The 23,614-nt window shown below is 36.5% G+C and overlaps 1 protein-coding gene across 1 annotated transcript; it reads right to left on the bottom strand.

The window, feature by feature from the left end:
- Positions 1–1,455: 1,455 nt before the first annotated feature.
- On the bottom strand, positions 1,456–16,557 carry LOC130234590 (uncharacterized). The gene is made up of 19 exons (XM_056464832.1): positions 16,528–16,557; positions 16,368–16,403; positions 15,916–15,960; positions 15,695–15,818; positions 15,306–15,415; positions 15,183–15,227; positions 14,973–15,108; positions 11,745–11,848; positions 5,824–5,893; positions 3,696–3,720; positions 3,584–3,620; positions 3,345–3,425; positions 2,864–2,908; positions 2,647–2,776; positions 2,422–2,525; positions 2,309–2,353; positions 2,103–2,238; positions 1,778–1,881; positions 1,456–1,700 (listed from the first exon to the last, which is right to left on the bottom strand). Exons 1-19 carry the CDS (start codon positions 16,553–16,555, stop codon positions 1,687–1,689), a joined length of 1,419 nt encoding a protein of 472 aa, XP_056320807.1. The 5' UTR covers positions 16,556–16,557; the 3' UTR covers positions 1,456–1,686.
- Between the last annotated feature and the right edge of the window lie 7,057 nt (positions 16,558–23,614).

Genomic DNA, 23,614 nt, shown 5'->3' with positions numbered 1-23,614 from the left:
TGTCTAAAACAACTATGTTGCATTCTAAATATAATTTATGGTGAAGTATAATCTACAGCGAACATGAGTGTCCAAGCATATCAGTTAATTGCAATAAGGACATAATTAACCAAACATTAAAGTTGTCCTCCCATGCTGTCTGCACTATAAACACGAGTTTTCTTAGACTGGACAGCCTCAGAACTCATTTAAACCCAGAATGATAAGTTACCTGAGCCCTGAGAGGCCAAAACATGTATTAGATTAACATATGCAAATTTACTTATTAAACTATTGTGATATATATTCTAGTAATGTTACTGGGTATGTTCAGACAGCCTTTATACTTGCAAACATTTATTGCAGAATCCAAAATAAATAGATCAAATTTTAAATCAGTGATATCATTAAATTGTGACATCAACACTTCAAATGTGTTCAACAGATTGCTCACCATTCAAGATCATGCAAGGTTAGATGGATAACACATTTATATAGATATATTAATGTATTCAACATGTTTGTGTGTGGTTGATTGACTACTAAATCTTAAATGGGTTACATTTTTCATTTGTCTTAGATCAACAATGAAAACAGAAGCATAACCTTTTTTCAAAAACTAGACTGCTTTCACACAACCAGCTAAATATATATATATATATATATATATATATATATATATATATAGCACATCCACTTTCCAGCTGCTTCCTGACTTATTAGATAAGCAGTTATATGTAGATTTACAGTGTTACTGGTTAAGGACCACAGACATTTACTTTTGTTTTAATCAGCAAGTTAGATGCTGTGAGCCACTGCCTGCTTTCCTACCTGGGAGAATCTTCTCAGGAGCTACCAGGTACATTAAAAAAAAAAAAAAAAAAAAAAGGTTGAAAATTAGTTTATTTTAAATGTCTTAAATTAGTTAAGTGTTAAAGACATGTTAGTGTTTGTATCCTTTTGGCTAACTTTAAATCACTTTATGAAACAGAGCACAGGTCTTATCATCAATACAACTTATAGCGTAAAGCAAGAGATGACATTCATAACATTGCAACCAACTGTACAAAATTAATCACTTTGCACTTATTTGTGTATTTGACAGGATGTCAAGAGACCCATTTAAAGACTGCGTCGGTAAGAATTGTACTGGGCAGTACTACAGATGAGAAAAAAAAAAAAAAAAAAAAAAACTGCAGCTTTGTTCTTACACTTGTGTTGAAGTCCAGCTTTTTTTTTTTTTTTTTTTTTTTTTTTAAACCCCCTTAAGTTGAGATCAATACATTGCTACCACAGTTCATAGAGAGAAAGGAAAGAGAATATATTTATGTAAACCAAGGAAATGTCTGGGAGATAGTTTAAGGAAAAACCAACACCACAATTTCCATTTTGTACAGATTTATTCAAACTCCCAGCAGCAGGACAATTTGAATTGTTAGACAACCACACTGTGATGAACTCTATATACACACACACACCATTCAAAATTATGAATGCTTACAGATGTTAAACCGTTGTCTAATAGCAGCGTCACAGATGAACATTTGTACAGCCAGTTTATAAACCCCCCTCCCCCCAAAGAAAAACCATAACTGTTGTCAGTTAAGACTAACCATATTTGCTACAGTTTATCAAGAGTCAATGCATTCAAGCATGATCTTGTGCAAGTCACTGGAGGAGGAGGCTGGCATGACTTAATCCATAAAATCAGCCTTCATATGCTGAAAGGAAGAAACAGTAAATCTTCAGTTAATAAGCAAAAAAAGAGGTAAAGCAAGAGTCTTTTATAGTAACTTACCAGGACAGGAGTAGGTGACCTGCAGGTATTTGCGTGTGCCGAAACAGGGATCAGAGAATACATCATTGGAGGCAGACAAGGAGCAGTACTTCTTCCCTTCACATCTGTTTGAGGGTGGTAGTTTACCATGACATGGACACATGTCAAGCGACAATGGTTAGTTAAATCCTGGGGTGTCAGAGACCTATATAGCTGTAGCACTTTCAAAACAAGTGGCTCTACTAAACGGTTAATGGAACATTAACTTAAGTGTTGCAGAATTCAGTTAATTACATTGCCTGCAATTAATTTGTATGGAAGTAATAAATAATTGCCCAATCTATACCTTTCTGACACAAGACCCAATGAATTGTGCGAATAGCATTCTGTGTTTTGGTGCCGCCTGTATGGACGTCTTCTCAAGCAGGTGGTATCATCCGTACGGCCGTAGTTCGCAGCAAGTATCTTAATCCTACCATGTTCTGAGGATGCAGTTGCATTTAAACAAAAGGGTCCTTATACATTGACAAGACTATTGGAAACGCAGCTCACCACATTTTAAGGCCCCGCTCTCAAATTCACAAATCACAGTGGTCTCTGGAAGACATTAGGAGGAAGGTTACAGGTTTGCGTGAAAGGAAATTAAGACAAAAAGCCATCCATACCTGCTGGGACACAAATGTAGGTGGTGGTGTAATGGGTATAAAAACAATGATCTGATCTTGCAATTCTTTCCCAGTTTATCACACACTCTGCCCGTCCATTACACCTGTTTGAAGATAAGCAGAGTAAACTAACAGAAACAAATTGACCATTTAAGCCCATAATCTGGAGTTGCAGGAAAAAATTAATTAAAAAAAAGAGGGGGGGGGGGGGGGAGAAGAGATTACCATTTAGGTATATGAGGAATATCTGAAAGACACTTAGCAGAACCCAGTTCAATACGTGGTCTTGCCGGGCCACAAATGCGGGTGGGTCGGCGACCAAATCGTGCCGACTTTATGAAGATCACACCAACACCTTTTTTTAAAATAAAAAAAAAAACCCACAATTAACTACACTTTACAGGATTTCACAATAGCCTCAGGGGATAACGCTACATCCTACCACAGCGTAGACGAAGGTCAGAATCCCTGCATGTTATTACAGTGCCTGGAGGGGAAAGAAAAAAAATTAAAGGCTAGCTTTAAGGCACCACATAAATTTAAAAAAAAAAAAAAAAAAAAAAAACCCAGTAACTGAGTAGAGAGCTTTAAGTTTGGTGCAGATACAAGTTCATTTTCCTACTTCTGAATACGGAGAACTCTTTAGTTTCTTACTGCACAGTTACAAGTCAAAGGAACTGTCTTGTTCTTATCAGCAAATGCACAACATCAGGAACTCAAATATTTTTATCATTAGTAGCTGCATTTAGATTTCAGTAAAACCACTTGAATTAAAATCAGGCATCATTACTTCAAGTTAGTGAAAACAAAAATGGGCATTTAAAGTATTCAATGATTACAAATAGCCTATATCTGTGACATGCATAGACCAAAAGGTAATGACAAGGTTTAATACAGCAACTCACAATTTCAGTAACACTTACTATCAAAATCTGACTCCTGGGTGTCTTGTACAGAATCAGAAACCGATACAGATATTAGCAGGCCACAGTTCAGTAGCACAACTAGAACAAAACCGAAGAGAACTGATTAATATGCCGGTACACCACCAATCTCACTCACATTACACTTGTTTAAACTGTAGTTAAAAGTGAACTTTTTTTCATGTCAGTTGAACAGCTACGCACTGTTCATTTTCCTATCATTTCAACAAGATACTTACAGGCAACAACTCCACCAAGAAAAGCCATGATTCTATTCTCTTAATCAATGGTGTTTGTAGATTTGCTGATTCATATTTATAGGCCGCTGCTGTGAGTGTTAATGAGCGACACCTGTGTGCCACACCTGTCTCCAGTCCTAGAGGATAACGAGTAACGATGAGAGTTGAAGACAACACTCGAGTGCATTTATAAAGTTCGATCTGATATTGTATTAATCTGCTCCGACTCAGTTGCAGTCCTTATGAGTTTTAAGTTGTTGGAAACTAGCAGTTTAAAACAGATGGGAATCAATCTTCGTCTTGTTACGTGAATGAAGCTGCAGTCACACTAAAGTTTGAGCTTGCGAAATTCTGTCGTAAGGTGCTGTGAAAAGGGGAGAGACATTTAAAACAGCGAGCGATTGCTCCATGTTTTAAATGTCTGTACAGAGATGTCATGTTTTAATCCTCGAATGGTCTCACGCAGTCAAATGATACGATTGCGCAGGTCAGAGTTCACCAAGCTTGAACTTTTCAACGCAGCGATCTGTGAAACCTGATGCACAAGCTTGCGTTTCCGGTCTGACGCATTCACATGTGTATGAATGGAAGTCTATGGGAAGAAAAGTCCAGTGTGACCGCAGCTTAACAGTACATGTAGGAATTCACAGTAACTAAGTGGCAGACACAATTGTGAAATACTCAATCAAGAATCAAGAAAAAAAAATGTGCCACTGACTATCAGAACAACATTTTATTTTAAAAGCATCCAATGACAAGCAGCAAAGAGTTTGGGACTCGTGTTATATATCACATTTCTATAAACAGGGCATTCAAGTCTAAATCATACTCAATACAAGGAAGCACAATTCATTTTTTTGTAAAATCTGTGACAATAGAGCAAGTTTTAAAATATATAAGGCATACGAAAGGGAAAGGAGACTTATCCCTATTGAAGAAACCAATCATATGCTGGTAATACATGTTTGAATGCGATTTTGAGTTGGTTTTTTGATGGTCAGACCAGCATCAAAACTCATCTTTCCAGTTTACAGTGTAAAAATGATCCTTTACCATAATTTCTCATTTTGTAGATAACACTTACATTGGATTAAGTTCTTTTACTTCCAAAAGTATTTCCTAAATTATTGCTGTGTTTTCAGACGCAAAAAGGCAGAAGTTAGGTCACGCTCACTGGATGGGTTTTAAAGTCATCGAATCACTGTTGTTTACAGCACTTGAGCATCTCGGGTGGTGTTCAGTTGCTGTTATGTTCATACTGCATGATGGATCATGACAAGACACACTGTGTGATTGTTGCTCATGTGAATGACTCCCAATTTCAGGTTTTTGCAGTGATTTCACAAAACCATCTTAAGCTTTCTTCTGTGTTATGCATTTTACATAAGTAAAAAGGCTTTCATTTTCAAATAGTAAGATAATATCTGGCTTGATACAAAGTCATTTGACAAGTTAAGATCAACATGTCGCTACTGCACATGGTTCAGACAGAGGAGAGAAAAAAAAAAAATCAGTATTAATATTAGGTAAAAATTTAATTGCAGCATATTTTTAAGTTTGCTACATTGACAAAAGTATTGGAAATGCAGCTCACCACATTTTAAGGCCCCGCTCTCAAATTCACAAATCACAGTGGTCTCTGGAAGACATTAGAGGAAGGTTACAGGTTTGCACAAAAGGAAATTAAGTAGAAAAGACAAAAGCCATCCATACTTGTTGGGACACAAATGTAGGTGGTGGTGTAATGGGTATAAAAACAATGATCTGGTCTTGCAATTATTTCCCCGTTTATCACACACTCCCTGTCCATTACACCTGTTTGAGGATAAGTGGAGTAAACAACACTACCAGAAATATTTCGACCATTTAAGCCCATAATCTGGAGTTAAAAAGTGAAGACCACCATTTAAGTAAAAGAGGAATATCTGAAAGACACCTAGCAGGATCCATTTCAATTTAGGGCGTTGCCAGGCCATAAATGCGGGTGGTTCGGTGACCAAATCATCCTGACTTTATGAAGATCACACCAACACCTTAAAATTAAATACAATTAACTACACTTAACAGATTTTTCCAGAGGTCAGAATCCCTGCATGTTATTACAGTGTCTGGAGGAAAATAAATAAATAATGATAATAAAGCCTAGCTTTAAGGAACAATATATATATTTAAAAGCGCATATTTCACCAGTAACGGAGTAGAAAACTAAGTTTGGTGCAGATAAGAGTTCACTTTCCTACTTCTCCTGGCTGTCTCGCACAGAAACAGACATAGACACAGACATCAGCGGGCCACAGTTCATTAGCACTACTAGAAAACAAAACAAAAGATCTGATTAGGACAAGAGCACTGCTAATCTAATGCACAGTCACATTTTACATGTTCCAAATGTTAGTCAAAAGTGAACCTTTCTCATGTCAGTTGTAGAATTTCACATTAACAATCGCTATACATCAGCCCATCATGTTAACAAGACACTTACAGGCAACAACAACAACACCATCAAGAAAACCCATGGTTCTGCTGTTTCCATCAATGGAGTGTGTAGAATTTGCTGATTCATATTTATAGGCCGCTGCTGTGAGTGTTAATTCAATTCAATTCAATTCACCTTTATTTGTATAGCGCTTATACAATGTAGATTGTGTCAAAGCAGCTTGAGGCTACGTTCACACTGCCAGGTTTAGTGCTCAAATCAGATTTTTTTTTCAGATCTGATTTTTTGCATGACTGTTCACACTGCTCTTATAAATGTGGCCAATATCAGATTTGCAGTGTGAACAGATCATGGTCCAAAACTCACCCGCATGCGCATAAGTACGGTTACGGACAGCACAAAATGTCTAATTATGCACACGTGATACTGTATGAAGTAAGCACGTTGTCGGATCATGCTTATGATTATTACTCTTTTTCACAGACAACCGTGGTGTATTTCATGAACTGTAAATGATTGTTCTGCCACTACTAATGTCTATTTCGGCATTTGAAATCTAAAGTAAGTCATTTGTGATTTATGACATCCGAGGTGCGCGATTGTTTGACCACCGGTGTAGTGAACTCATAATGGGTTAATGAGCAGCTGCAGACTGAACTGTGAAGGCGGAGTTGCTTTATCTCCGTTTGCTGAGTTATTTCATTTTACCTCGTTATAAACAGCAGATATGTACAGAAAGGGAGTTTGGGTGCTCGAGCACCTGCCCTTTTTTCTCTCTGAGAGAAAGTTCTCCCTCCTTTGCACACGGATCCCCTATCTGCAACACGCACGACGCTCTTCACCTTCACGATCAACCTGTGCCTCAATCGTTAACAAGCACCAGTTTTGCCTCCAAAATCTTTTTCAAAATGAACAACCAACTTTCTGTGGTAAAGCAATTGCCCTGTGTGCTCTTTTACCCTGATGCTGAGGAGTAGATGATGTTGCAGCACAGAATGATGACGCATGTCGCTCGAAGATTATGTAAAAGTCACATGAAATCCGACGTAACCGTTCACACTGCGGTCACATTGCAAAGCATCAGATCTGTGTCAGATTTAAGACATACATATGAAAGTGGCACAGATCTGACCTGAAAAGATCAGATTCCATGCGGTTTGGGCTATTCACACCATCATTACCTGAGTCACATATGGGCAAAAAAATCTGATTCGGGCCACATTTGGCTGCAGTGTGATCGTAGCCTGAGTGACACCTGTGTGCCATACCAGTCTCCAGTCCCAGAAGATAACGAGGAATGAAGAGATGAAGTTCGATCTGATAATATATTAATCTGCTTCGACTCAGTTGCAGTCCTTATGAGTTTAAAGCCACTTTGTGTGAACACATTTGCTAGATATTTAGCCAAATATTTCACACACGTCTGTTTGATTGTGTTTTTGATAATTCACACTGTGAACGAGTACTAATTGGCCTCAGATTTTGGGCTTTTTTCAGCGATTTCACAAAGTCGTGTCGCCGAGCAAAAATCAGGACTTAAATCATGCAGAATGAACTCACTGTTAGAGTTATGCTCTTTCATCTCGTAGTAATAAGATAATCTCTGGCTTAATATAATGTCATTTTTTGACAAGCTTAGACCTCAGCCCATCACACCTACATACACACACACACACACACACACACACACACACACACACACACAATCACATGGTTCATAAAGATCTCCAAAAAAATGCATTTCAACATGTTTAAATTAGATGGCAGCTTCACTCAACATATATTTGCGTCAATATTTGGTATATTAAAAAAATTACAGCATATTTATCATTGAATATGTCTGGAAGATTTTAAAGTATATTTTATGAAAAACAAACAGTAGTATGGTTCTCGTTTTAAACTCTCATGTCAAATAAATATTTAGATTTTAGTTCAGTAATATTTAGCATTTTGAGATCTTTGATACCAAATACCTGTACAATAATTATTGACTGTCTTGTATAACAGTTAGTGTAGCACTTAAAGGTGCAGCAGGTGATTGTCTTTAGAAACATTTTTGTTGTGCTGGTTGAAAGTCTCTTTACATTTCAATAGTAATGATTAAAGTAAATGATCTAAATGTGTTTATCTGTATTTTTATTTTCTGGTTAAGACATCGAACCAAAAAAATGTTCATCTAATTAAATATTGTCGGACCGACAAATAACTCAATTACGATTGGTATCTCAAACTGTCTATCAACAAATTTAAACTTGAATTTCTGCGGAGCCTCTTTAAACAGACCCTATTATGGGTTTTTGAAAATGACCTTCCATGTAGTGTGTAACACTGCTCTAAGTGAAGTTATATATCCAGCTTAAGCCCCGCCCAATCCCAGTAAAATTGAAACTTGCCCAGAAACATAATAGTAAGGAAAAGGGAAGACAATCACTGTAGCAGACGTCAGAAATCATGAAGACGCTGTGCTCAGCTGGATATTGTTGGAAGTGTGAGGGGAAAGTTAGTTTCATTTTTTTTCTACCTAAAGATGAAAGAGTCAGTGATTGAGGTTTATTTTTGCAAAAATAGCTCAGCATTATAGCCCTCATTTTTCTGACGAGTGCTTCAGTAATCAATACGCTTACAACAGGGGAATCGTCGGTCGTTTAGTAAAGAAAGGATCAGAAATGACTATTGATGTATAGCTTTGTCAAAGCTTGACAGGAACTTTACAGTACACAGTTTATAGATCAGTTTCTTCCTCTATTTCACAAGTGTAAGTGTGATTAAAATAGCTGCCTCCTTGTTTTCTCTAGCTTGTAAATTAGGTATTTAATTGTGTTTTGGCGCTTGTAACCGTTTTTACTGTATCTGCTTAACTCTTTATATTCTCATTTTGCGTCTCTGGGTGGTTGAAATTACGGGAGTTTTTTGGGATAAATAACAAAACAGGAGGATGACGAGAGATGGGTCTGATATACGGGAGACTCCCGGAAAAAACAGGAGTGTTGGCAGGTATGCTCATACATACACTCTGCACTCTGACTACTTTAATATTGTTGATATGCCGTACAGCCATTTCACACTGTGTCACGCTGAATGCTGTCGACCAATCGCAACAGACTAACATCGGTCTAATAAGTGCAGATTAGCTTCGCGCTAAGGAGGGGTTTGGTAACAAATTAATTGCTGAACGAATCAAATGGTAGTCGCTGGGATAATTAGGTAAAAATAAATGCACATTATATGACAATGAAAGTGTTTTTTGACCTTGCATGCATATCAACCTGTTGTTGGAGACCCTCAAAACCAAAATATGACCCTTTGTATAATAGTGGCTCTTTAAGTCCCATTGAAAAAACATTGTAAATAACTGGATATCCGGCGACTCCACTATTAAACAACTGTGATCAGAACCAGGCCCGGATTGGCTAATCGAGAGGACCAGGAGAATTCCCTGTGGGCCAGTTTTTTGGCCATGAGGCCCAGTCCCTAGCTGCCTGCACTCTCAGCAGTCGCACTTTCTTTCTATTATTTATTTATTTGACCATAGCCTCACTTTTTTCATTCATTATTTTATCTCAGATCCACTCTTTTTATTTATTTTCTTGCAGCCCCATGAGCAGAATGCAGCCTGCAAGTTAATGATGACGTAATTATCATTCGACTTCCCAAAAGTGGCACCTTGCTCATCAGCAAAACCATTTGTTAGAGATACACGAGAGATGAGAAATTGAAAATAAAAAGCGTAGCGATGACAGTGAAAAAGCCAGAATTAAAAAAGCTAAGTAAATTTTTCGTTAAAACCAGTGGCAGCGAGAGTACATCAACAACACATGAAGACGATGAAACAGCCAGTAAGTTAACTTTAAGCTAGTTAGGAGCAGCGCAAAACAACAAACGTTTTCTTGTACTGCAGCTTTTCAGAAGCTGCAGCCAGTTTGCTGCTAACAGTGAAGATCCAGGCCCCGTAACGTTACTAAGCATCAGTCATGAGCCCAACATTAATAATAATGAATATTACACCTGCTCAATGAAATATGCCCTGGGACAATTAATGAAATCAGATGCTTCGATTAATACATCTGACATTCCATTAAAAATACCTGGCAGATAACAGTGCAATACTTGTTTTATTCTTTATTTGTGCTTAAGGACTGGATATCTATAAACAATTTTGCACAGAATATATATTTAGACATTGTGATGATTAGATAAAGAATAGTGTTGGAGATTTAGCTACCCTTTAATGTTCTCATATTTATTAAAAAAATATTTGAAGTTATAAAGCAGCTGTTTCCTTGAAAAACACGTTATTGTTTTTTTATTTCAATGCTTGAATATTTATAAGAACTAATTCTTGCAGAAAATAGATTCTGATACTGTTAAACATTACATTGTATTAACCTTATAAATAAATCTTCACTGAAGTACTGAATTGGAAGTGACATTAATTTATTGCAGTCAGTCATGAACTGAAGTGAGCCAGTCTGAGGCTTGAAACTCCAGGGCTGAAAAGGAGTCCCATTCCAGCCCTGGTCAGAACCAAAGTTCACAGGACAGTGTTCTCTGCAATCTTCTCAAGTGATGGACTTCAACATTTCAATTGATTGCGCCGAACTGCATCATGGCTCATTATCATAAAGTTGACTTGATTTCGACCCTCCTCGCTCACACCACTCCTCGCTGCCAGCTCCAATTGAAAATGAATGACTTCCAGCTACTTTCACGCTCTCACCGAAGAGTTTCTACAGGTGGTTTGTCAAGTCCACTCACCTGCATGAAGCACAAGGTTTCCAAGAGACATGGCATTATTAAATGTCTATAGTAACAAACATTTAGTATTCCACCCCTCAACCAATCACCCCTTTGAGTTCTGACACATACATAATGCAACTAGGAACATATGGAGCTAATAATGTCAAAATCTGAACAGCGTTCATTTGAATTGACAAATAAAATTTCTGAACTTTTATTGCCTTAATTTAATTTTATTTTTTCTTAATTTGAATTTCAAAACTTTTTGAATATTGAACATCTGAAAATACAAGTCAACTGAATTTTTAATAGAAGCATTTACAAACTTCAGACTTTTGGTGTTCTGAATTCATAGACTGCAGTTATGATTATCATTTATGAATATTCAAGTTATGCTATTCAAATTAAGAAATTCAAATAAATTTAAACGGCATATAAATATTTAGATTTATAAAATTATAATAGTCAATGGTTCAAAAGAATTCAAATCGTTTTGGCATATTAGCTCCATAGGAACAGTTTGAACCATTTAAACTTAACAAAAAATAAATATTGATCGATGCATTGGCTATCCAATATTGTGAATCCATTTGAGATTTATTAAAAAGGTTGACTCCAACACAGTGACCATGGTAATAATTGTATGAACATGACACAAATGCAAAGATCTATACACCACAGAGTAGACATTTATGAAAATCAACCATGGTTTTATTGTAGGACACATTGTACTGTAACAAATGCATAACTGATGTGGTCATGGGTCAACTAAAACATACATGTTGTAGCCATGTAAGAAACATAGCTAATTTTCATAAAGAAATACAAGTCTACTTGGTTAATATGTGGAGTAGATGCAGAAAAATTGGTCCAAATGCACAAGATCAGCCACAATTCTGCAATAGAACAAAAGCAAATTGATTCCAAAATCAGCAAACGGAAGACTAAACTGAAAGTCAATGTTGACAGTTCTTTAAAATAACTTGCATGAACAGTAGTAGGAGATCCACAGGTACTTGCGTGTGCCGACACACGGATCCGAGAACACATCATTGGAGGCTGATACAGTGCATTGACTTTTCCCTTCACAACTGTAAACAAACATCATAAAACATATGATTTTAGTACACGAATGCTTCCAAGATGGACTCATTAGCGAACATCAAATGTAGATCCCATGTAACGGCTTTATGTAAATAACATGTACTTTTTTTTTTAAGTGTAACTACATTAGTTACTTACGAAAATGTTAAAGATACAAATGGGGTTACATCAAAATATTCTAAAATCTGGGAAATGTTGAATATTAAGCTGTTGCTTTGCCCGTTTTTTTGATATGCACCATACCTTCTGCTAAGACCATTTATTAAAGCGGTGCTATTCTGATGCTTTTGATTGGTTTTCCAGTTTGAATTTGTGGCGCACCTCCTCTTTAGGCCAGGGTTATTTAATTAGCAGCCCGCGGGCCAAACCCAGCTACCGATGCAATTTGTTCCAGTCCTCCAAATAGTATGACCAAGACATGAAAAATAAATTTAGTTCAGTCGAAAAAAGGCGCTAAAAAGTTATGAACATGCGTCTGTTCAATATAGCACGAGCTGCAGAGGCTGCGCAGAGCATGAGTCACCGTAAGCGAGTGGCGCGGGCAGTCGAAAATGTTTGAATGCGTTTGTAGAAAAGGCCTTTTGTACTATGCATTTATATCGTCAATAGGGATGCAACGATTAGCCGATTTCACTATTAACTGCGCTTTAATTAGTCACATTTAACCGTAAAGGTTTCAAAGCAGAATTTCTGTTGCATGGAACAAAATGAAACTGCTGCAATTAAACAAAGTAACGCCAAGTTTCCAACTGTGTGCTAGTTTAAAGTTCCAAGTATGTACACAGAGGCTAATTTGCATGCACACCGGATTAACTATAGCAGCGGCCGTTCCCATACGACGTCTTTTCCGCTTACAAGTTGGTTATTTCTAAATGTAAGAATATGACAATATGCGCGCACAAGTGGAGCAACCCGCTTGCGTCTTTACAGATGCACACAGTAGAAAACATCTCATGGTAAGAGTTGTGCGTGCCTTTAAGTGCAAAACAAAAAGATATGTTTGACGAATTATTATTTAAAATGATTATGCATGCATGAACATAGATTGCAACAGTTAATTTAAATAGCTACTTGCCTATAAAGCTTAAATTTACATTAGAGGTGGTCACCGTGAAACCATGATTATTCTTCAGACTATATGATCATGCAACCAAAATCTATAATTGTTGAATCCCTAATTGTTATGCAGTTCAAAAAAAAAAAAAAAAAAAAAAAAAAAAAAAAAAAACACACGTGTCTGAATGTAGAAAAAGCCTACTTCAGCAATGCACTGCTTTTGTTGTGCTCTGAAATACAACATTTGAATGTTTGAAGTTAAAAAAAAATAATAATAAAAAACCCCTTGTCTATTGTACACTGATATTGTGGTTTCAAAATACATTAACATTTTTAAAAATGTAAAAAAGCCAACGTGGGGTGTTTTAAGGAAAAATACAGCATATGGGCTCTTATATGCAGTTGTGTTATCACTCATTTAGCAAGTCATAGCTCTCCAGCCCTTTGTTTTGGATGCTTTTCATGAACCGGCCCCCATGACAGACTAATTAAATAGCCCTGCTTTAGGCCAATACAACCAGTCTAAGAGCTGCCACCATGCACAGTTATAAAAATGCATTTCATTGCTGGAAATTTAAAATATTTTCACCCTGAAATCTGAAAGGGCACAAATACAACAGTTCCGTGCAAAATTTCTTTGCCAGCTGTTAAAATACATTTGACAAAGGCTTCAATGTCAAACCTGAGGAAGCATCTGCGGGTATGTAACCTAGCCTTTTTTTTGTAGTTATCTTGTACACAGAAAACAGACCCTTTCATTTCCAGTGATATATTGTGACTCAAAGTTATCGATTTGTGAAATTCAAGGCACAAGCAGACTTCTCTGGCCAAAGAAATTATATCACATTAACGGTGTTGGGCAATAGCATCGCTACAAGTAGTGACGCTATTAGCCTAACTACATTTCTTAGTAGTGTGGCGGTAGCGTCGCTACTTTATAAATCAAATAGCTTTTCAGTAGCGAAGCTACTTTATTACTGAAGTAGCGACAAGACAAGTTACATTTACCGATTGCAGATCAATAAGCAACGGCACTGGCATTCACTGAGCTGTGAGGCCAGTGTCTGGCCGATGAAAGTAAATGCATATGATGGTGAGAAAGAAGAATTCTTTACATTTTTCGGTGGTCGACAACAAACTTTTTGGTGCGTTACTGCCACCTTTCGCCATGGTCGGTGACGTCGTCAACCAATTGGGCAAACACGAGAAATGTCCTTGATGGAAAGATGACTGAGGTCTATATAAAATGTATAGTTTACTGTAGTAAAATGCTAAAGTATACTATGGTAATTACTATTAGTTCATGATAGTTCCAAACAATACTACATTATGTAGTGTAATTTATTAATGAGGAGTTCTAAATATATACACAATGCTAATTCCTAAATTTTTTTTTATTCGTTTTGGTTTAGTACATCATTTACAGTAAATAATTGAATTGTTGTAAGGTCTGATTTTGCGGTGGCTGTACTTTAAAATTAATATAATCTTAAGTGATGAAAGATTTTGAAATTCTAACAGTAAGCAGAGCTACTGTAAAGTCACACCTGCTTGGTATAAATGCTTAAATGATTTAGTTGGAAATATCCATTAGAATTTTAAAAAGTAATCAGATGTAATCAGTTACTTTTATAAATAATTGAAAAGGTACACTACTTTTTAAATAGGGTAATTTGTATTTACTACATTTTCAAAGTAACCTCCCTAACACTGCTGATCCATACCAAATCAAATTAACACTCAACCCTTAAAATGTGTAGAGTAAAAAAAGTTAGTGATAACATTACTAATATTCACTCATATGTCAAGCGCCAAGTGTTCATGTCAAACCCTGTACACTACTCTGGACTTTTGACCAGTACAAAAATAAAAATAAACACCCTAAACTTTCAAAATGGTTCCATTAGAATGTTATCGTAACATTAACTTGACAGCCTACATAGAATTTGATTGCATCACATTGTATTCAAAAAAAAAAAAAAAAAAAAAAAAAAAAAAAAAAAAAAAAAAAAAAAACTCACAAGTGAACAAAATAAGCAGGCATTTGCTTAATACCTTTGTTGCACAAGATCCAGGGAGTTGGGTGAGAAGCAGTTTGTATTTATGTGCTGCTTCATAGGACGTCTTTCCAAGCAGGTGAAATCATCTGTACGTCCATAGTTTGCAGCAATTATCTTAATCTTTCCACGTACTATGGAGATAAAGCATGGAGACTATGAAAGTGAAAGTGATATTGATGCAATAAGAATTGGAAACACAGCTTACCACACTTCAAATCACTCTTTTTGCCTTCACAAGTCACACTTGTTTCTGGAAGACATTGAGGAAGATTACACGTTTGCACAAAGGAAATAAAGAACTGGAAGACAGAAAAAAAATAATTCATACTTCCTGGGACGCAAGTGTAGGTGGTGATGTAGTATGTGTAGGGGTTAAAACATGGATCATCTCCTATAACTTTGTGTTCATCTACTACACACTCTGCCAGTCCGTTACACCTGTTTGAGAATAATAACACAAGCATATACTCAAAGCATGAGACTCAACTATAGACCATTTTGAGAGATGTAAACAATGGTCTTAACGTACTTCTCATTTTACATTAATTTCTATAGCTTCTGAGAATCCAAAAAGAGCCACATATTGATCAATGTTATGATAGCAGTTAAGTTATGATCGAATTGCTTCATTACGGTTATGAAATAGTTTGATAAGGAAATGTTCATGTGCCGATGACATGACCACAGTGAGTCTTCAGAACAATGAAAGATCCTTACCATCTAGCAACAGCTGGAACTGGAATTGCAAAACATCTAATTCCATTTTGTGGTTTTGCAGGTCCACAATTACGAGTGCTTTGTACTCCTAGTGTTACGGACTTCACAAAGATCACACCAACATCTAAAAAAAAAAAAAAAAAAACCACTTACATGGGTATGGAAGGAATAATTAAACGGCAAACATACAGCAGCTTTAATGGATTATGACCACATCTTACCGCAGCGGAGATGAAGTTCAGAATCTATACAGGTAACTACAGTGCCTATGAAGAAAAAGAGGAAAAAAAAAAAAAAAAAAAAGCACACTTTAAGGCATCAAGCCATTTCAAACAAGTACACTTCTCTTGGGATCGATTTACAAGCTTTGAATTAGTTTGGAGCAGATACATTTCCCTTTATCTACTCTGTGTATTCCCCATTTTGATTTCAGCAATTCATTTTGAGCAAAAGATCAATGAGTTTAGCATCCTTACATTAAGTTAAATCAAATGAAAAACTTCACAAATTAAATAAATTTTAAAAAGGCACAAATAAAATGTAGAGAGCTGTAATTGACAAAACGCACATTTTTTTTTTAATATAAAATAGTGACAACATCAATTGAGCAACTCAAATGGTAAGAAAACTAAGAAACATTCGCTATCCAATGGCAAAACGTAATTCACAGCACCTGCAGATATCAGCTGACTGCAGTTCAAAAGCACTACTAGAGAACAAAAACAAGAAAAAGGATTAGGACACTTTTGCACTGCTAATTTCACACAGATGCAAAATTTAAGCACAATAACATTCCCTTCGCATCTTCATTTTCAATCCCTTTAAAAACTTACAAGCAAAGACAACGCTAAGAGAGACCATGGTTCTGCTTAAACCATCAACAGTATGTGCAGGCTTTACTGATTCATATTAATAGGGCCGAGTGTTAATGAGTGACACCTGTGCGCCACACCCACATGAGGACTGATGACAGTTGAAGACCACACTGAATAAATATAATGTCACCAATTTCACCTTGGTTACTTGATCAACCAAAAGTAGATTTAAAATTAAATGAAAACAAAAGAGAGATGGAAGAAGCTGTTAACATAATCACATAGGTCAAGAACTACATTAATAATGCATATTACACATATCTACAAATATATACAAATGTTTCAAAGAGTATGGAATCAGGAAGGACAGGAGTAGCACTCTATATCCCAAAGCTTGAAGTGAGGAAGGCTGGAAGGATATTAGATGGAACTTCTGTATACACAGCTGAGATGGTTGCAATTTTTATGGCATTAGAATGGACATATGAAACCAGACCTGATAAAGCTCTAATATGTTCTGATTCAATGGCTGTCTTGATGAGTTTAAAATCAATGGAATCAAAAAGAAGTGACATCCTAACAGAAATCATGATCAAGTTTAATAATCTAACACAGATGGGAGTAATAACTCATCTAATGTGGGTACTAGCGCATGTTGGAATTCAGGGCAATGAGGAGGCGGATAAAATAGCTAAAGTATCTCTACAACAAAATGAACCAATTATACACATTTCACTAAGCAGAGCAGAAGGGAAAACCTTAATCTTAGAAGCTTGTAATAGGAAATGGCAGAAAGTTTGGGAGTCCAATAACACAGGTAGACATTTTTATAAGATCCAAAAAACAATAAAGAAAAGCAAAATATCACATAATCTTAGTCGAAGAGAACAAGTTATTTTAACACGTTTAAGAACAGGACATACACTTTTAAATAAAACATTATACATAATGGCGAAACATGAGACAGGTTAATGTAACACATGTCTAACAGAGGAGACAGTGGAACATGTTTTAAAAGGTGCAAAGCATATAAAAATGAAAGAAGAAATCTTAAAGAGGAATTGTGTAGTTTAGGATACCAGGATTTCACAATAAAATGTTTATTAAGACACCCTGAATGTTAAGGGTGTGCTGCGAACAACATAAGAAGGGATTGAAGATGTACAGTATGCTGTTTTGGAATATTTGAAGGATGCAGGGATTTATATAGAATTTAGGATTTCTTTAGACTGAATGGTGGCTCAGTGGTTAGCACTGTCGCCTCACAGCAAGGTCACTGGTTTGATTCTCTGCTGGGCCAGGAGGCATTTCTGTGTTCTCCCTGGGTTTGCGTGAGTTTCTTCCTGATGCTCGGGTTTCCCCCACAATCCAAAGATATGTGGTTCATTCTGCTGTGGCGACCCCTGATAAATCAGAGAATAAGGTCAGTGGGGATTTCTTTATTTTTTTGCTTAATTAAAATATTCACATTTAAAGTAGGTTCTGAGATGCAGTCCATGCTGCAAACTCCAAACCTTCAGGAATGAACCTGAACTGATGGACACTTCAGGCCACACATTTTTTGACAAATAAGTTTGGTGTCATGTCACACACTGCATTTAATTTGGAGGTGCTTGTTCCTATGACATAATCCTTTTAAAGGGACCCTCCAAAGGGATTAGGGTATAGGAAAAAGCCCTTTAAAAGGGAACACAGTGTTAATAAGTAGAATTTGTAAAGCCTGATTTATAATCTTGTGACATCACATTCCAATTTATATAATAAAAAAAAAATTATTATTAGGTAGGTGCTCTATTGCATTGATATCTGGTGACTGTGGAGGCCATTTGAGTACAGTGAACTCAGTGTCATGTTCAAGAAACCAGTCTGAGAGGATTAGTGCTTTTTATGACATGGCGTGTTATCCTGGCCTCAGAGGATGGGTATGTGGGCATAAAGGGATGGACATGGTCTGCAACAATACTCGGATAGGCTGTGGCATTGACACGATGCTCATTTGGTACTAATAGGCCCAAAGTGTGCCAAGAAAATATCCCCTACACCATTACACCACCACCAGCCTGAACCGTTGACACAACGCATGGTTGATCCATGCTTTCATGTTGATAATGTCAAATTCTGACCCTACCATCTAAATGTCGCAGCAAAAAACGAGACTCATCAGACCAGGGAACATTTTTCTAATTTCTATTGTCCAATTTTGGTGAGCCTGTGCGAATTTTAGCTTCAGTTTCCTGTTCTTCGCTGACAGGAGTGGCATCCGGTGTGGTCTGCTGCTGTAGCCGGTCCGCCTCAAGGTTCGATGTTTTGTGCATTCAGAGATGCTCTTCTGCCGACCTCGGTTGTAATTTGAATGGTTTTTTGAGTTACTGTTGCCTTTCTATCAGCTCGAACCAGTATGGCCATTCTCCTCTGACCTCTGGCATTATCAAGGCATTTTCGCTCACTGAACTGCTGCTCACTGGATAATTTCTCTTTTTTGGACCATTCTCTGTAAACCCTAGAAATGGTTGTGTGTAAAAATCCCAGTAGATCAGCAGTTTTTGAAATACACAGACCAGCCCGTCTGGCACCAACAACCATGCCATATTCATAGCCACTTAAATCACCTTTCTTCCCCATTCTGAGGCTTAGTTTGAACTGCAGCAGATCGCTTGATCATGTCTACATGCCTAAATGCATTGAGTTGCTGCCATGTGATTGTTTGATTAGAGCAGTTGGACAGATGTACCTTATAAAGTGTATATATCATAGACTGTAAAAGATATGGACGTAGTATCCGTGACGTCACCCATAGGTTTCTGAAGAACCCAAAAGCAGCTACCAGTAGGCGTGACAAACCGTCGCCATTTTGTTCGTGCGTCATCGCATCAAGCGGGGGATACCAAACAAGAGCAAAGGGGCAGAGCATGAGCAGAGCTCACTTTTTTACTTTATTACCTGTGACTCGTTTGTGTTTTGAACACATGTGCTTGGCTGTACACTATATCAATAAAGTTTTTAGACTTTTAAAAACACTGTTGTTATACACTGAGCCACTAAGCATTGTTCTTATGACGTTTTTCTACAGGATGAAAACGTGAATTACTTCCTAAATACTAGTCTGTGTTCAAATCCAGGCATAAGACTGTATGACAACATTTCAGATGACTGTTCAATAGCCTACAGCTAATCAATCTTTCAGATTCTGGAGTGCTTTACAGGTCTAAAGAAAATTATAAATAATAAATGATCTTAAATCAAACAAATACATTTATAGAGATGGTGTAAGTATATAATTTCACTCACCTGGGAAATAGAGGCCATGTGAATGTTTTGTGAGCACAATAAAATGCACACAGCATGCCAAATCATCTGATACTTCTAAGAAATAATTCCAAAAAGCAACTGACTGTGTAAAACCACATAAAACAAAACAAAAATATGATGTAAATGCCGAGTTCAGCGGAAAATCCACCGGAATCAGCTGAGGTGATGTAACGGCGACCAGCGAGACCTAGCTGTCACTGAAGTGGCCATGGCCTTAATTATGCAGATTAATATAACCTAATATAAAAGAAATGGGTAAGTTATTAAAAAAATTCACCCCCTTACAGTTGTCATGAAGGGTAATATTAGCTATATGAACCAATATATTTGTAATATATTTATATATAACCCATATAACCAATATAATATATATTTGTCATCAGACATCCTTAATTCCAGTAATATTTCACAAAATTACTGCTTACTGTGCAATTACTTTTTTGATCAATTGCAGAAATGCTGCCTTGTTTGAAATATGGATAATGATAATTATTTTTTTTTTTTAATAAAACTCCTTTCTAGTTGCAGGCAGCTGTATATGACTGTACCTTTCCAAGTATATACTCATGTTCTAAATATCATGTGGTGTTTGCTAGATTAGGGGTGACACAGCACTGATCTTGCCCCTTTCTCTCCTAAACATAAAGCCAACCAGCTGCAGAAAACAACCACAAAAACCAACAAGGACTAATGAGTGTAAAACAGTTAAGGCCAGGACAAGAAAAAAAAAATAGGCGTCTGAAGTCAATCAAGATGATAAGGGAGTGTCTGTGAGTCACAAATTCAAAAGAAATTCTATGACAGCTCACAGCCCCATGTGTTTCTCATGCATTCCCTGGCTCATCACAAACATGTTTACTGTCTAGGAGCTTACAGGAAACTCTTTGAGAAAAAATATGTGGGAATTAGCCAGTTCTCACTCACAAACTCGTGCTCACTTTCTGTCTCCTTGCTTAGACAAGTCAAGGAATGTGGCTTCTCTCTTCTTCTGTGGCGGCTTTGCTTCTTTCCTGCTTGTTTACGCTTTGCCTGTGACTCTTTCCTGGGGAGAAGTGGGAATGTGGAACTGGAACTGGAAACAACAGATGACCCACAACTACATCCAGCCATTCACTAAAGCCATTATCACCTCATCACAAACCGCTAACCTTTTCAAAATTCCAGTTTTATCAACATTGGATTTCCTGACACTTTCTTCCTTCAAACAGCTCTGTGAAATTGTTGTTAAGACTCTCCAGAAGTTATAAGTAGCGTCATGGAGTCTGCGCCCACACATTTCCACAGAAAACACCTATGTTTGTATAATATTTTGGCTCAATTATTATTCCAGCCCAGTCTCATGAGAAAACGCACAAGTAACTATTTTACGTATTGTCATAAATTGGATAACTTGTACAGATTCGTATTATTTTCTTTGTATAAATGTATGAATTTTAAAGTAGTCATGGCTCCGAACCCCATCCCTAAACCCAACCTTTAATGGGGAATTTAAAAAAATAGTATTAAAATGTACTAAAATAATACTAAAATGAATTAGCCACTAAATCAAAACGTCATGAATTTCCAAGAGATTGCATAGAGCTATTCTTTAAGCTACTCAACAATTACAGACATGTGCACTGCTAGTGGGAATGATATGACTAAACACTGGCATGAGAGCGATAAGACGAAGATATTGTGCTTATCGCACTGTGCACCCTGATGTCAAAACTAAATTACATTGGCTTCAAAAAACATGTGAAAATTGCAAAACAGTTTGATGTTAATACCTTGATGTCTATTTGACATCCACAAAATGATGCTCATTTGACCACCAACATATTTTAATTCATGTGAAAGCTTTCAAGTTACAAAATTACCTTAAATGTTGTATCCCTAAAATGCATGAAAACTGGTTTGATGTAAAAATGACATCAAATTGACATTCAATATTTGCTTCAAAAACACATCAAAATTCAATTATTGGACTGACTTCAAATCGATTAGTTTTTTTTTGTTGTTGTTTCGATTTGATATTAAGGTGCCTGCTGGAATAGTTTTATTTTTTTTAGCAGATCATACACTGTTCTGTAAACGCATGTAAACACAAACAAGCACAATAATACAAACAGTGCTTTTCAACTGTTTATTGACTCTCTTTGAACAATATACGTATGTCTGCAAGATCTATTTTACAGATCATTTGGTTTCGAAAAGAATTTGCTTTGTTCAAAGATCTAATAAACATCTTTATAAGTTCTAATTTACAAACATTCTGAATTATAAACATATAGACACATTGTAAAACAGAACCCCTAGTTTTTCACGATTCCGCGATCGTTGAATCCAACGCAAAATCAACAAAAAGTCACAAATTTTTTGCATATGCAGCGCACGTGATGTATTTGAGTGTCTAATTACATTACAAGCAGCTTACAATGATGGAGATTGGTTCAAGGATAATGGCCGCTGGACGTGACCGAATTTAATTGAAAGACATTATTTGTGCTTTACATGTATGGCTGGTGTTTGTGAAATCGCTAAATGATTTCGCTTAACTTTTTCTCTGCTGTTAACGAGAGAAAACATCTTCCCTGAGATGAGTTTTACAGCAATCTGTGTTTCAGGTGTATCCCTAACGCATGCCCTATGTGTGAGGTAAATTATATCAGATGCTCTGATGAGTGAAATCTGAGAAAAAGAAAGTAAGATTGTGGACAAAAATATTATACAATATTATACAGTTATACAGCCTTATCTTAGATCTTGTCTTGACAAGAGGCCAAAATAAAAAAGCTTTATTTTTATGATTTGTGTCATTATGTCAGATTGCACACCTAACATAGTAGGCTACCTAATATGGTAAAGATATAGGGTAATTTCAACTAATTTCTGGGAATTACCACCACAAAATCAAAGAAAGTGAAAACAAAAAAAAATCGTAAAAACTAGGGGGTCTGGTAAAGGTCTATTTAACATCCAACAGAAGATGTCTATTTGACGTCTTGTAGATGTCTTTCAAATGTACTGTAAATGTGCACATCAAAGGCCTCTGATGTATGTGTGATAATGAAGTACTGTATGGTTATCTCTATAGTTATCATTTTTGGTGTGAATGGTTTTATAGTTAGTCTTCTTTATTCTCATCTTCTTCGTGACCTTTTCTTTGTAGACTGCTAGGCAACCATCAACTGTTTTCAAAAAGTGAAAAGCTGAAAAAACATTGCTGCAACTCTGATGCAAGATTTATTTATGGAGAAAATTAAAAAGCACTGCAGTGTTTGGGGGTTCTGTGTTTGTCTGATATAATTAATCTACCGAAATATAATCCATTCAAAGTATGAAGCTGATCAGTCAGTTCTTGTCATGTGACTCTTTTTGCGTTTGCGGCAACCTGATGTTTTCAACTGGGTTTGAGATCCATTCCTTGTCGGTTTGTGAGTCCTTCACTGGGCCTTTTAGCTTCGCAAAACTACAAAACTTTCCAAAGACATCTGTTTCTTACTCATTTTGCTAGCTTGTGGGTAATTTTGGCAATCAAGTGACCGAGATATAACCAAGAAAATATGGTCATTTTTCTAAATAAAATATTTTAAAAATAAAAGATCACTCAGATAATAAATAAAACATAATTTATGATTTATGGTGCGGCCCGGTATCAATTGGTCCATGGACCAGTACCGGGTTGGGGACCACTGATGTAAGCAACATGCTAATTCATGTTAAAAACATTTTTAAAATGGTAAAATTTAGCTTGTGCTAACATGTAAATTCATGCTAGCAATGTTTTAAAACATGCAAGAAAGCATTTATTTAT

Source organism: Danio aesculapii, chromosome 9 (genome assembly GCF_903798145.1).
Source record: "Danio aesculapii chromosome 9, fDanAes4.1, whole genome shotgun sequence".
NCBI classification, from domain to species: domain Eukaryota; kingdom Metazoa; phylum Chordata; class Actinopteri; order Cypriniformes; family Danionidae; genus Danio; species Danio aesculapii.
This window is presented reverse-complemented; position numbering and strand designations above follow the sequence as displayed.